This window comes from Pseudomassariella vexata, assembly GCF_002105095.1.
Source record: "Pseudomassariella vexata strain CBS 129021 chromosome Unknown BCR38scaffold_2, whole genome shotgun sequence".
NCBI lineage: Eukaryota > Fungi > Ascomycota > Sordariomycetes > Amphisphaeriales > Pseudomassariaceae > Pseudomassariella > Pseudomassariella vexata.
The window spans coordinates 2692773-2706190 of NW_024467957.1; the positions used below are offsets into that span (position 1 = coordinate 2692773).

Below are 13418 nucleotides of genomic sequence, written 5' to 3' on the forward strand. Positions count from 1 at the left end.
TTCAATCCCCGGTCTCTTGCCCGATCTCTTGACAACGTCCTGGCTATCACCTCCTTTCGGCACTTCATCATCTAGATCTGTGAGTTGACGAACGACAAATTCGCATGAGCATTTCTTGGAATGTAAGGTAATGTTTACCACTACAAAATGCTCCATTCTGATTGCCATCATGGCAGTCACTTTCCGACGGTCACCCGGTCGGGCCAACGCGCACTTATCGTGCCTGACCAGTGGCAGCCCTCGCAGCCTGTGGTAGGGCTTGTCAATTTCACCACTTTTCTCGACTAAAGAAGACGTCCAACGAGATGCTTTGAATGGAAGTTAGCCCTCTATTCCCTCGTATCTCATACTGGCGTTGAATGAAGCCGCTCCTGTTTTCAGGGCATCAGGTAAGTCGTTGCAAAAATTGAAAAATAGCGGTCAAGCATGGGTATTCTGGGACGCCGCCTCGCTCAAAATTCTACGGAGTACGCGGAGACCAGGCGTGCCGTTTTGGGATAGATTGGACGAGATAGGAAGAGGCCCACAGCAACTCGACCCGGAGACCTTCAGATCCCTAGAAGGTGAGATAATGTAAAAGGAGAAATGGGCCAGCATTCTGCGGCGGTTTCTAAACCCTCACCATGAACCAGAAACTTAGCTGCTGCTGGGAGCGAGCAAATTTAGGTCAACATGGAAGTTGACATTATGGTTGGTTCTGGCCATGGCCGCATTTTGAGGTTTCGAGACAGCGACAGCCTGCAGAGATGGTTATAGGGAGTTGTCATAAGTGACTTCTACTTGAGTGCCTTGTTCATATGAAGCAATTCAACAGCAACATGCGGTAAATAAGAAGAAAAATATTCACTCAATCCTCAAGCGATGAAAAGTCTTACTGTAAGTGGTAGTAGGTAGAATTATGTTTTGAGCTTCTACCTCTGCTCGACTTAATTTTCTTGCCGATATTCACGGTCGCGTACATCTTCGAAACTGTTGATATAAGTCAGACTATTAGAAGTTTCGAAATGAATGCGCTCTAGACCTTATAGTCCATGCGGCTAGCGATAGTAGGCCAAAATAAACTTTCACGGATGCCTTGGTAGCCTAGTGGATACATCACAGCAAAACAGTTTCCCACATCAGAACCGGGCCGCCGTGAAGGTAGCAGATCTCGGGATTTAATCATAACCGTGGACTGCTCAGGCTGGAGACGTACTTAATATGCCGACCGGTGACACCGCATGAGTGATGCCAATCATGTAAGTGTCCGCATATTTCATCCGGAAGTTTCGGACCCGAGTTGCTCGATATGGGCGGTGATGCAATATCAATGATGTAATCTACGGCCCACGGATGAATTGCAGCCCACCTCGGATACTGCTTATTAAGCATTATGATCGACCGGGAATGCCACCCACGGATCGGAAATTTATGGTGATATATTTATTCCGACTGTCATTACTGCTGCTCCGATATTTAAAGACCCATCTCTTCACGGTTTCGTTTCAGAATGCGGCACCTCATTATCCAGAACTGTTTAATATTAAGAATAGCTCATAACGAAATATCATCATGAAGGAAGCCATCGTCGCAAATGGCAAGTATCATCGAAAATAATTGCATGTGCCAAATTTTGACTCCTTACAGGCCCGAAGGTCACAATCCAGGACTCGCCTATCCCGGAGCCGAAGCCAGATGAAGTTGTCATCAAGGTCGTAGTCAGTGGATCGAACCCGAAGGATTGGAAGGTGTCGAACTGGTGGCCCGACAAGGTGCTGAACCAGGGAGATGACATTGCAGGCATCGTTCACAAGGTTGGCGATGCTGTCTATGAGTTTAAGCCTGGTGAGTGGATTCGACGCCAATTGGTAACAGGTTGGGAGCTTTCAGGGGAAGGGGAAAGCATGGGTAGCTATGCATATCCGCGTGTGCGACTCGCTAGTTCCACTTCCCTTATTTTAGTTTCTTGGTCCTCGCTTCCTATGAAACCACGAATTAATTACTGATGGGTATCTGATATAGGAGACCGAGTGGCAGCATTCCACGAAATGATGACCCCAGGCGGATCATACGCCGAGTACGCCGTGGCTCCTGCGCATACCACCTTCCACATCCCGAAGGAAACGAGCTTTGAAGGTAACTATATCTCACAACGAACAAGCTCGCCCTGTCCCCTCTCCCCGCAGGTCTAGTATCCAGACTTAGAACAAAGAGATTAACTCCATCGTCAGCCGCCGCCGCCATCCCCCTCGCCTACATGACCGCCGCCCTAGGTCTCTTTATCCAGCTCGGCCTCCCAGAGCCCTGGCGCCCCGCCACCTCACCTACTCCCTTGGTAGTCTATGGCGCCGCCTCAGCAGTGGGCTCTTACGCCATTCAGCTCGCCATCCAAGCTAACATCCACCCGCTCATCTGCGTAGCGGGAAAGTCGACGGCACACGTGGAATCCCTCATCGACCGTTCCAAGGGCGATACCATCGTGGACTATCGCGAAGGCGCCGAAGCGCTCGTTGAGGGCATCAAGAAAGCAGTACCTACCGGCATTCAGCTCCTGTATGCCTATGACGCCGTTTCTGAAAAGGGAAGTTATGTTACCCTGGGCAAAGTTCTCGACAAAGGGGGCAAGCTTACACTTGTGCTGCCGGCCCAGGATTCGGCGGGTATTGCCGAGCATGTCGAGATTTCAAATACGAAGGTAAGCTCGGTGCATGCCGAGGATAAGGACTTTGGACATGTGTATTTCCGTTATGTGGCGAGGGGCCTGCAGGAGGGTTGGTTTAAGCCGCAGCCGCAGGAGGTGATTCCGGGAGGACTCGAGGGGATTCAGAAGGCGTTGGAGAATCTTAAGGAGGGAAGGGCGAATGCAGTTAAGTACGTGTTTAGGATTGGGGAGACGCCTGGGTTGAGTGGTTAAGGGTGATTAGAAATGCGGTCGTTATATGTAAGAGTCACTCACTCGGTCTGATATTAAGGTGTTGAGATGACTTTAGTGTCCATGAATCGTCGAAACTCTTGATATTCACCCTCGACTCTTCCTAGACATGATACGAAGTGCTCTGTCAAGCCTTGCACCATCACAGATCGGTCGTTGAACATGCGACAACATGCAAATATTGTACTGTACTAGGTATTGACCATAATTCTTATACAGGATATACTTTGTATATTGTTTCTACTGTCCCTAAGCAGGCGAGAACTAGTTGTCTAAATCAAGGTATAACGTAGTCCACGGTCCAATTGCACACTTTGGCAGACCTTATACGACAATGTATAAGTTAATTCAACCACAACGCCTATCATCAATTGAAACTACTCAGAATCGTTATCTTCAGAGGTCTCTACATCATTTCCACAAGTGCGCGCATTATGTCCGGGCTCGCCGCAGATTCTACAGCGCCGTACACGCGCAATTCGCCGTCTCGTACGACCACCAATTTGACGAAATTCGTCATGTAACTGCCCATCAACCTCTCGTTGAGACTGTATGTCCTGTCCAGCTTGTATACGAAGTGACCCTCCACTCTGTAGCTGTTTTTCTTCGCACGGCGACGTCGACTTAAGGTCTCATTTGCCTTTCGAAGTGATTCGACCTCGCCTTCTAAAAGGGCAAGCCGATGCATAACCTTCGTTGTACCTCGCGCAATCTGATCTATTCCAGCAAAAATTGACGTTGGTGAGCTATTTTGATGTCGTACAATCCTATTTTTCACATAATCGGTTTGTGATTGGGCTTCGGTTGGGTTGTTCGGAGTCTTTGATTCCCAAGGGACGGGGAGACCAGCCGAGCTACCCGGAGGTGTTGGCGTATGTAATTGCACATCGAGCTGTGATATGACATAATCTGCATCGTACGGAACTATTCCTACCCCTCGGAGACCTCCTTGGATATTTGAAACCGTGAAAGTTGCGTTGTACGCGTTTAAAAACGCCGGTAAAAAGTCTTCTTTCGAGATATGACTTATATGTGCTCGCATGAGATCTTCGATTTCTTTTCCGTACGCTCTTTTTCACCCGCGAAAACAACCAACATCAAGAGGCCGGAGCTTATGCGACGAATGAGGAGGCATACAAAGCGTGACGATATTGTTAGCTTTGCAATATACCTCGAAATCGGTCGAGTGATGGCTTTCGTGACCGTCGAGGATCAATAGGCGATGAGTACCTTTCGTACGAGACTTGGTGTGATGATCGAAGTGTTTTATCCAATATTCGCCTCTCTCGTTCGTATTCCAGCCATTTTTAGTAACTGCGATAACCCAATCAGGCGGTAATGGGCTGTTTTCGTACCATGACGAGAGGTGGGTTTTGCCGGCGAAAATGATGTACGGAGGGAGGGCATAACCGGACGGCCCAACGCCTTGAATAACTGTAACCCATTCCCGATTTCCTTGCTGGGCTGCTCTAGGCCTTCCGCGCCGATCAGAAGTCGTCACGACCATTTCGGACGAGATTTGGCCCATCACAAAACCGGTCTCGTCGAAGTTGTAGATATCCTCCTCCTGGATCGCGTATTTCGCAATTGTATTCCGTACCAGGTCAAACCACGCGCGATACGCGTCGGGGTCTTCGCAGAGGACTCTCTGATAGTCTATCCTTCGATTTAAACACGTCCGGAGGTCTGGTTGTCGTCTTACGAAGCTCGAGGCCCAGTTGATGCCGACGCGTCCCGCGTCGCGACTTCGAAGTAATCGGTTGGCCATATCTTCAACACCACTCAATCGGGGAGGAAATGCTCGCGAATATAGGTCGGTTATATGTCGTACGATTGCCTCTTCTTCGGAAGGAGTCAACTTTTGCGTTGGCGATCGCGTAATCGTTCGAGCAGTTTTACCGTCGCGTCGATACGCAAGGGTTCTAAAAGGTACGTTATAGATCTGACCAGCGCCACGTACACTTAATTTTGGATCAGATTGAAGCGCATGTAATGCTAGAATCATATCACTTTCATTCCAAGAACCAACCATAGTTATGTGGTGAAAAACCGCAGGTCAAAGTGGTAGCGTACGAAAATCTGCCGAAGTGTGCAATTGGACCGTGGACTACGTTAGTAAAGTATGCAAAGTATATATTCCAGTATAGCAAGTATTATATCCCGGACCTCCAGTTTAGTATGGTCTACCGAAGTGAAATGCGCATAAGGTTATAGTGGTAGTTCATATGCGGTGGACTTGAATAGTCACTGTCAATGCCACGTTAGCTTCGGTAGTTGCAGGTATCCACATCGGCAATTGTCTTGGCTGGCAGTTGTGGACTATCACATTTGGAAAGTTACACCTAGGATCATCGCAACAATTGATCCTGCAGGACTTTGCTGGTCGGGGAGAAATACAATAATAACCGTGCAATGAGTATTTGAAAATGTATATCTTAGTCCGTAATTGTGGAGAGTGCGGAACTGGGGTTCTTCCATCTTCATGTGTAATAGAGCCAATTTATAAGTAACGATTTCCATGCCGATATATCGTTTTTACGAATAGAACACGGTATTTGCTCGAATGCCACATACCTTGTACAAAACGACCTGGACATGGCGTTTCACACTATCTTCGCGCTGACTTGGACTTGATTATCATCTTACCCTGCTAGTGATCCTGCAAAGCTGCATGGTTTTACCTACAATCATGTTCCAAAAGTCTGGGGACCGCCTTGTCTAGATTCTGCTTGAATGATTACCTATACTATTACTTGTATATTTACTTTAATATAGCTATGATGTTATGTTGATAAATTCCTAATTGGACTTCTCGCTGTGTCGCAGCTCACGTGGCTAACCGACAATGGCCTTAACAGTTGAGTAGCACCGGGTTACAAGCATTGAAGTGAAGGACTTGGACATCAATCGCTTTTGGAATTACATATAGCGTGATAGCGCAGTGATTAAGTATACAAACTCTAGCGCGGTGTTGCAGTGAACAGGACCACCGTCTGGAGGCACAAGCCAGAGGATACGAGCCGACGGAGCATACGTGAAGACGATGGTTCGGTGCCTTTTCCTTTTTGAAGCTCTTCCATCTTTGCGGTTGCCTTCTAGGGCACTCAGGGACCAAATGGGCTCAACTGCCACAACAAAAGCAGTTAAAAACCTTGCCATCTTGACCACGGAGTTTCCCATCCACTCCTCATCTTCTTGTCTGGTCTGCATTATGATCAATTATTCCAGCTGCGTACTGTAACTAACCACGATGCGCCGGAATTCCGCCGCCTCTTTCCCTCCGGGCTCCTCCACGGTTTCTCCCACGGTTTCTCCCACGGTTTCTTCCACGAAATCCTCCACGACCGCGTCGAATTTGGGAATCATCTTTCCTCGAATTCTTACTTGAGCTATCCTCAACAGTCGCTTCGTCGTGTCTCCGCTTGCAAGATTGTAGCTGGTCCCAAAAATGGCCGCTTGGTGCACTATTTCTTGACGGTTCCTCGGTAGCATCTCACGGAAAACCGTCTTAAGCTTGCATTGAAGGTCCTCTTGTAATTTTCCATAGAAGTAGAGAGCACTTCCAGCCTCGTCTTGTGCAGGTCTTTTACTCTCCAAGGAGGCGAGGTCGATACTGAAATCTTCGGGATCTTGGTCCTTGCGTTGTCTAGCATTCTCCAGCATCTCTGCAATACGAGCCTCAATGTCACCGGTGAAGCCTAGCAATTGCATAGTCCATTGTTAGAATCGATTCCAATCCGACAACTTAGCGTTAAGCATTGGTTCCCCTTGAAGCGCTACTACTTCACATTCCAACTCCCAGTTGTTCTGACACACCGTCTCCATCTTCGATACGGCTGTACGAATCTTCTGTGCTGGATTGTTGTCATATTTTTGAGGGCGGATAAAAACACTGCGTGAGCATGAAAAGCCAGGCGTCCCGCTGGCGAAGCGAAAACGTCTGCTTGAAGATCGGTATATCGTCAAAAAGATCCACGTCCTTGTGAGAGCTAGATTCCGATGAGCGGCGGCATCGCCCAGGCCGTTTGGCACCAATCAGCTTTGCCTTCAGCCTTTCTTCCGTAGCCTTTAATTCCTTTAATTCCTCGTATAATTGGATTCGTGCGCGTATCGCCGTTAGATCGGCATCAGTAATTTCGAGGGTCGCAGAGCTGTCTCGAGATGGGGTAATATGCCCGGAGGATGGCATTCCAACTTTCTCTTTGATATATATCTCACCGACCCCAGGATTGGACATGGTTGTGAGTAGTCTACGAAGGAGTTTCCTAATTGTAAAAACAGATCAAAGACAGCAGTGGAGGCCAGGCACAATCATCAATTCTTAATGCCAGCAGTAGGAGTGTGCAGAGGAGCAACACGACTCATACTCCCCTTCGTCCTCCGGATTCTATGAACTCGCCTTTGAGGAGTCTAAGGTTTGGCTGAAACAGCACCGAGCTATCGCCTTCACGCAGGTCGCGTTGGCTCGTGTCAGATACAATGAGTCACGTGATTGACCAGTAGTGTCCGGCTAAGATTACCAGCCACTTGGGGTCAGCCTAAGAGCCTGCCGAAGAGCCTTCCGAAGGGCCTTCCAGACGGACACACACAACAATAACGATTAATTGGACTGGCTACCTCAGGGTCACACTGCAAGATACGTGAATATATGACATCTTGGCTAGCTAGCTAACCTTGCTTTCTCAGTACACACATTTTACCCCCTATATGCACTCGCATCAATAAAATCGTCATCGTAAAGGGTTACGCGAATTTTCTTGTCGTTATAAAGTGGTTCCCCCACTAATAGAGCCTAATTATAGGTGCTGTTTTGCTAAGCGCTGCCGTGGTGCTTTGTGGATATCTTCGGCATAGATGCCCCCAAATTATAGTCCCCGGTGTGTCGCCGAACCACTTGTATTTGCGGGATTGAGCGCCACTGTTATGCTCTAGGATGAAAGCGGTACAATTACCAGTGTGTATAGTGGGTCAGATCCTACCTTCCTTCCCTCCTCCCTTCTAGATGAGAGCACTACACAACGCCAACCTACGTAGCACATCGCATAGAGCAGACATGGCGACCAATATGAAAGCCATCAGAGTCATCAATGGAGGGGTGATCTCCTCAGCATTCAAAAAAAGAAAAAAAAGCGACTCGACTACCTTGACATGGTTACGCCAATCGACGGAATGCATTTTGAAAGCATGTTGAGCGCTTGCCTCGTCCACTAGAGGAGAGGAGGTCAGGATACTTGTCGGATTAAGCTTGGCACCGGCATGCCGGGCCAACGGCAAACTTGCAAATCCTACAATCAGCGGTTTAAGTAGGATTCTAGAGCCACTTTTACATGGAGTGTGAACCTGACAACTTTCACAAATTGAACCGGCCAAAAGTCCAATGCAGCAACGTGCGGCTAAAAGTGGGAATCAGTGGTGCATGGCAGCATTTGGACGACGACTGAGCTTATTGTCAAGGGAGGACCATGTCTATGGTGGCTGTGTCTGGAGATGTCAGCGCCGGAGATGCTGCCGCGTCCTCGACGAAGAAGCCGCCGCCGCTGCCGCCGTCCAATCTCGGTGGAAACAAGGCCAACGGCGATGCTAGCGGCACAGCAGGAGTGACAACCGGCCAGCGTCGTGTTCGCTGGGCTACCACCGAGGATTGGGACAGTTATCGTGCACTCATCACAAGGCTGTATATGGATGAGAAGAAACCGCTGAGGGAGCTGCTAGGTATAATGGAGCACAAGCACAATTTCCATGCAACGTAAGTCAGTTGCATTCAATATGATTACAAAATAGCTAACGGCACGTGGTAGTTTGAAAATGTACAAGTACCGTGTCGCCAAATGGGGATTAACCAAGTACGTGAAAACGGCTCAGGTCGACGAAGCCTTGCGTCAAGAGGACCAGAGCATCCAATCTGGTCACAGTGCATCCCGGGCCGAACTCCCCAAGCCGCGATTGGCAGCTCGTAAAGACCGTAATATTGTTCTCATAGACACAGGCTCATCATCTGTAAGTCCATTTCCATTAGCCGACAGAGTTCATTAGGGATATCAAGCCAATCACCCACGCAGCTCGCGTCTCACCACCCTACACCTCGACGTATCGAGTCCCCTGACTCCATCAAGATGGCCGAAGAAATGGTGCAGATCTCACGCCAACTGGTATGCGGCTGCCTCGACAGCGGCAATTGGACCTTCGACACGACCAAGACGACCATGCGCTCCAACTTGGAACAAAAGTGGTTGTACGGAATGCGATCTGCGCGGATGCTGTTCCATCTCGGCAGCTTCACCCCGGCCTTCTACCTCTACGATGCCTGTTTCGACCAATACCCGCGTCTTATGACATCGCCCAATCCAGGTCTCTTCATTTACGCCTACGCAGCCACCCTCTGGTTGCCCCCGGTCGTGGCTCAGCGCTTCCTCGAATACGCAGCTGAGATGGCCGCTATCCGACTTCCCGCGAACCATCCATTTAACCTCGCCTGGTCAAGACTGAAGCGTGCGGGGTTGCAGCAGATAAAGGCTCATGCATTGCACGTATTGCAATCGTACTGGAAAGCCATCGAAGACCAACTCGGAACGCAGAACCTAGGTCTGCTCAGACTAGCCGTCGAGCTATCGGACGAACTCACCTTCCTAGGCCTTATGGACGTGGAAAAACCCAAGAAAACCCTCCGAAGCATCGCCTTCCAGCAGGAACTCGTCAATGATGGCAACGCGGCGCAGTGGACCAAGCTCTCCCTCGCGCACACACTCCGGCATAACGGACGACTTGATGAAGCCGAGGCGGTGCGCCATGAAGTGGGCGAGCAATGGATGAATAGTCCTCCGGAAGATAGGTGCATATACGTCATGCGTGAGTACTACAAGCTTGGGTTTCAGATCCAGGAGCAGAACCGGGATACTCAGCGGTGCGTTGCTGCGGGGGAGGAGTATATTGGGTTCAGTAGAGAGAATTTTGGCCCCAAACACGCTAAGACTTTCGAAGCGATGACTAGGGTGCAGCAGACTATGTACAGGATGCAAGGGGTTGCGTCACCGGCTTCTGCGGTGAATAATGCCAAGCCGATGGCTGCAACGGCGGGGAAGATGGATTGGAGCGTGTTGCTGAAAGGGGATCCTAGTGATATGCCGTATATATGGATGACCTAGTCTTGTATATATAGTAAATCATTCATACCCCACCGAAGTTGGATAAATATATATGTCATGTACCATCACGCCCGCCGTTATGTATCATCTGGAATACAACACCAAATTCTAGAGATAATACGCATACTAGAAGAATTCAGGGATTAGAGATGCCGAATTTTATCCCTGCTCCTGGACGAGTAATATGAAATTTCGCTATGGTATAAAACTGACTGTTGCATTCCTAGCCCACGAGATAGAAATTCGCGGAGCGGTTTACACTTATGTGTAGCTAGGTAGACGATTTCCATACCTACACGACGAGGCGATAGACGGTGAGTATAGCTGTAAAATAGAAATGGGCTGCAGACGATAAGAATGAAGTCGAGGTAAGAACCAAAAGACCCGAGGCACTCTTATTGTAATATGGAAGATTTTATTAATTGGAACTGGCTCTGGTAAATAAATATTGTGTATTTTTGTGTCTCTTTGCTTCCACGGCCTTGGTGCTACGTAAGTCTTTTCGCATGACAATGATGATTCGGATACACAGCGTAGTGTATTAGAAGCAACCAGATATGCCCCCACAGCCGTTGCTATGAAAGTATGATATATTTCGTTGTAGAATTCATTTGGAGACATTACATTCAAGTAAACATGAAAAATCATATATTTGTACAGCTTTCAGAGCCTCCCCAAAATTCCCCTCCCTCGTGTACTAAACTGTATACGTGAGTCCAAGACACTTTGCCTTTCACCAAACCCGAAGATAACTCAAATTGTGCCACCCCAGTTTCTCAGGTCATTACAGGGCCGATAAGCTGATCAGTCTGAACAAGGGGAAACTCGCCGCTGCTGACGATAGCTCAATAATATGATCAAAACACCCTTGATGGCCTTTGCCATTCGCAAGGCTTATCGCGCTGCTAATCTGCTCGGACGTGAATCCCACCCCACATGAAGCATTCCACCGCACCCCAATCATTTCCAAGTAACTATTTTCTGTAGCTCACTCAAGGGCCGTCCTTCGTTCATTATGGACGGCGATTCTTGCACCAAAGCCCCATGATCTAGACCAGCTTGGCATTATTAACGCTCCCGGTGATGGTAGCAAGTTGCAGTGCAGTAGCTCTACCCCTATCCGGGGGCGATCCGTTGACGTATATCCCTTTATCAAGGAGGAGCCTGACCACCTTGAAGCTGCCAATCTCATAGGTTTCCTGCAGCGGTGTACCTGTCGTGCTGGTCGGTGTATATCTGCGCCGTTTTTCAATAGAAGCTCCACATTTGCTTGTTCCTTGTCCTGATGGCGACCATAAGTGGTGACTATAGGTCTGACCTTGCGTACATGAATCGGTGAGGGTCTGCAAATGATACAGTTAATTTCACCGCCAGCTGCAATTAGCTTCTGGACTAGCCGTTGTTTGAAGTATTCTTCATATTGAGCAACGCTGTGTTGGATCCTATGAAGGGTGGGCGGGGTAGGTGGCCAAGTATCATGTAACTGGCGCTACCAGGGGCGACCAAATATGCTAGCCTGTCATCCGGCCGAGTCCCAATCAAGATCAAGCCGCAGATTGCCAAAACTATTAATTGCGACTCGGACGTTGGTTACAGGTGCTCGTTCTTCTGTTATAAGGGGAACGGGTGATTCGGGTCTACAACAGCTTATACCGGTGTCTCCTTGCCTATTGTCCATGTACTTGTGATAGAAATCACACTAGCTATATGACAGTAACTACGGATCTAGGTGATACGTGAAACCAAGGAGGATTAACCTGTAGCTATAGATGAATAAGATAGGACTGCATGGGTACCAGCCAGTAGCTAGCCACCGAAGCTTCCCCAATATACACACTCACTCTCCATGTGCACTCGCATCATTAGGATACTGAAACGAGCCATGTATCTACATAAAAATAGACGTACTATATCAAAAATATTTCTTTACACGAAGAATATCTATTTTAGTAGTGAAAGTCTAAATTAGTCTAAATGGCTTTTCTGTCGAACTGTCCAGATACTTAAATGTCTTGTTTGGAATAGCCGTGTTAATAATCCAAAACACTATAGCTGGATCAAAGTTTGATTAATATAGTGAAATCGATAATCTAGAATGCGTTTAGTATTCAAATTATGCACACAAGACTTTGTGATTCAGAGTGTACTTGTGTATCTCCTTCAATGTCGAATTAAGGCTAACATGTATATATAGTGAGATCTGATACACCTGACAAAAGCTAAGGCAGAGGAGGTAATCAAGGGCGTATCAAGGGCTAGTCTAATTTTGGAGGGAGCAGTAATCTATCTCATAGCAATCTATTATACTATAACGTGATCCACAAGTCATTTTCGCACACAAGTCACTTTCGCACTTTTTCAAATATTTCAACCTTTTAACTTAGCTTGTACTTTTCTTCCCTCCCACAATATGCCTCGTAAATCTAAAGAAGCCGATCTTCAGCTAGCTATCCAAGCTAAAAAGCGCAACCCTGAAATTTCATGGCGTAAGCTTGGCCGTATCTACAACGTTTGCGACCGTACACTAAAGAATCGATTCGACGGCGACCAAACGCGACACGAAGCTAATATGTTAAAACGAAATCTAACTCAAACCGAAGAGGATACGATTGCCCGACGTATAATTGAGCTAGATGCGCGAGCATTTCCTCCTCGGCTTCGATACGTTGAAGAAATGGCGAATATCCTACGACGCGTACGCGACGCGCTCCCCGTCGGCAAGAACTGGACCACGAACTTCGTTAACCGCCGACAAGACCTCCGAACGCGTTTAAACCGTCGAATTGATTACCAGAGGGTATTTAGCGAAGATCCTATCGCGTATTACGCGTGGTTTGAGCTTGTTAGGGACACAATCGCTAAATACGGTATCCTACCGGAGGATATCTACAACTTTGACGAGACGGGCTTCCTAATGGGCATAATCACAACCGGTATGGTTGTAACGAGTGCAGAGAGACACGGACGGCCTAGACAGGCTACACAAGGAGGTCGGGAATGGGTTACGGTGATCCAGGCTATTAATTCGCAAGGTTGTGCGGTACCGCCGTACATCTTCGCGAGCAAGGTTCATCTTGCTTCGTGGTATCGCGGTAACGACCTACCGGCCAACTGGAAGGTCGACCTTTCCCATGACGGTTGGACTACTAATAATATTGGTGTGGAATGGGCAAAACACTTTGTTCAACATATTATTAGCCGTCGGAAGGGTGCGAAAAGTCTCTTAATATTGGATGGTCACGAGAGCCACCACTCGATGGATTTTGAGACTTACCTCGCGGCGCACGGCGTAATTACATTGTGTATGCCTTCCCATTCATCCCACAAGCTCCAGCCTTTGGATTTGGTACCTTTTAGTGTGTTGA

The 13418-nt window shown here is 48.0% G+C and overlaps 3 protein-coding genes across 3 annotated transcripts; 2 read left to right on the forward strand and 1 right to left on the reverse strand.

The window, feature by feature from the left end:
- Positions 1–1448: 1448 nt before the first annotated feature.
- Positions 1449–3200, forward strand: BCR38DRAFT_421496 (chaperonin 10-like protein). The gene is made up of 4 exons (XM_040859441.1): positions 1449–1576; positions 1627–1824; positions 2002–2115; positions 2211–3200. Exons 1-4 carry the CDS (start codon positions 1552–1554, stop codon positions 2891–2893), a joined length of 1020 nt encoding a protein of 339 aa, XP_040720191.1. The 5' UTR covers positions 1449–1551; the 3' UTR covers positions 2894–3200.
- A 2630-nt stretch (positions 3201–5830) lies between these two features.
- On the reverse strand, positions 5831–7148 carry BCR38DRAFT_503528 (uncharacterized protein; the record flags this gene model as incomplete). The annotated part of the gene is made up of 4 exons (XM_040864879.1): positions 5831–6115; positions 6158–6609; positions 6728–6765; positions 6805–7148. The coding sequence occupies 4 exons, from the start codon at positions 7146–7148 to the stop codon at positions 5831–5833; spliced, it is 1119 nt and encodes a 372-aa protein (XP_040720192.1).
- Positions 7149–8373: 1225 nt separating this feature from the next.
- BCR38DRAFT_405866 (Clr5 domain-containing protein) lies at positions 8374–10053 on the forward strand (the record flags this gene model as incomplete). Its single annotated transcript, XM_040857991.1, has 3 exons — positions 8374–8657; positions 8710–8908; positions 8971–10053. 3 exons carry the CDS (start codon positions 8374–8376, stop codon positions 10051–10053), a joined length of 1566 nt encoding a protein of 521 aa, XP_040720193.1.
- Between the last annotated feature and the right edge of the window lie 3365 nt (positions 10054–13418).

What these genes read in the sequence shown, in the direction of transcription:
- BCR38DRAFT_421496 (XM_040859441.1), top strand. Translation starts at nt 1,552, where the DNA reads ATGAAGGAAGCCATCGTCGCAAATG. An exon ending in GGAAGCCATCGTCGCAAATG is followed by an intron (nt 1,577 to 1,626) that starts GCAAGTATCATC and finishes GACTCCTTACAG; the next exon opens with GCCCGAAGGTCACAATCCAG. An exon ending in TGTCTATGAGTTTAAGCCTG is followed by an intron (nt 1,825 to 2,001) that starts GTGAGTGGATTC and finishes TATCTGATATAG; the next exon opens with GAGACCGAGTGGCAGCATTC.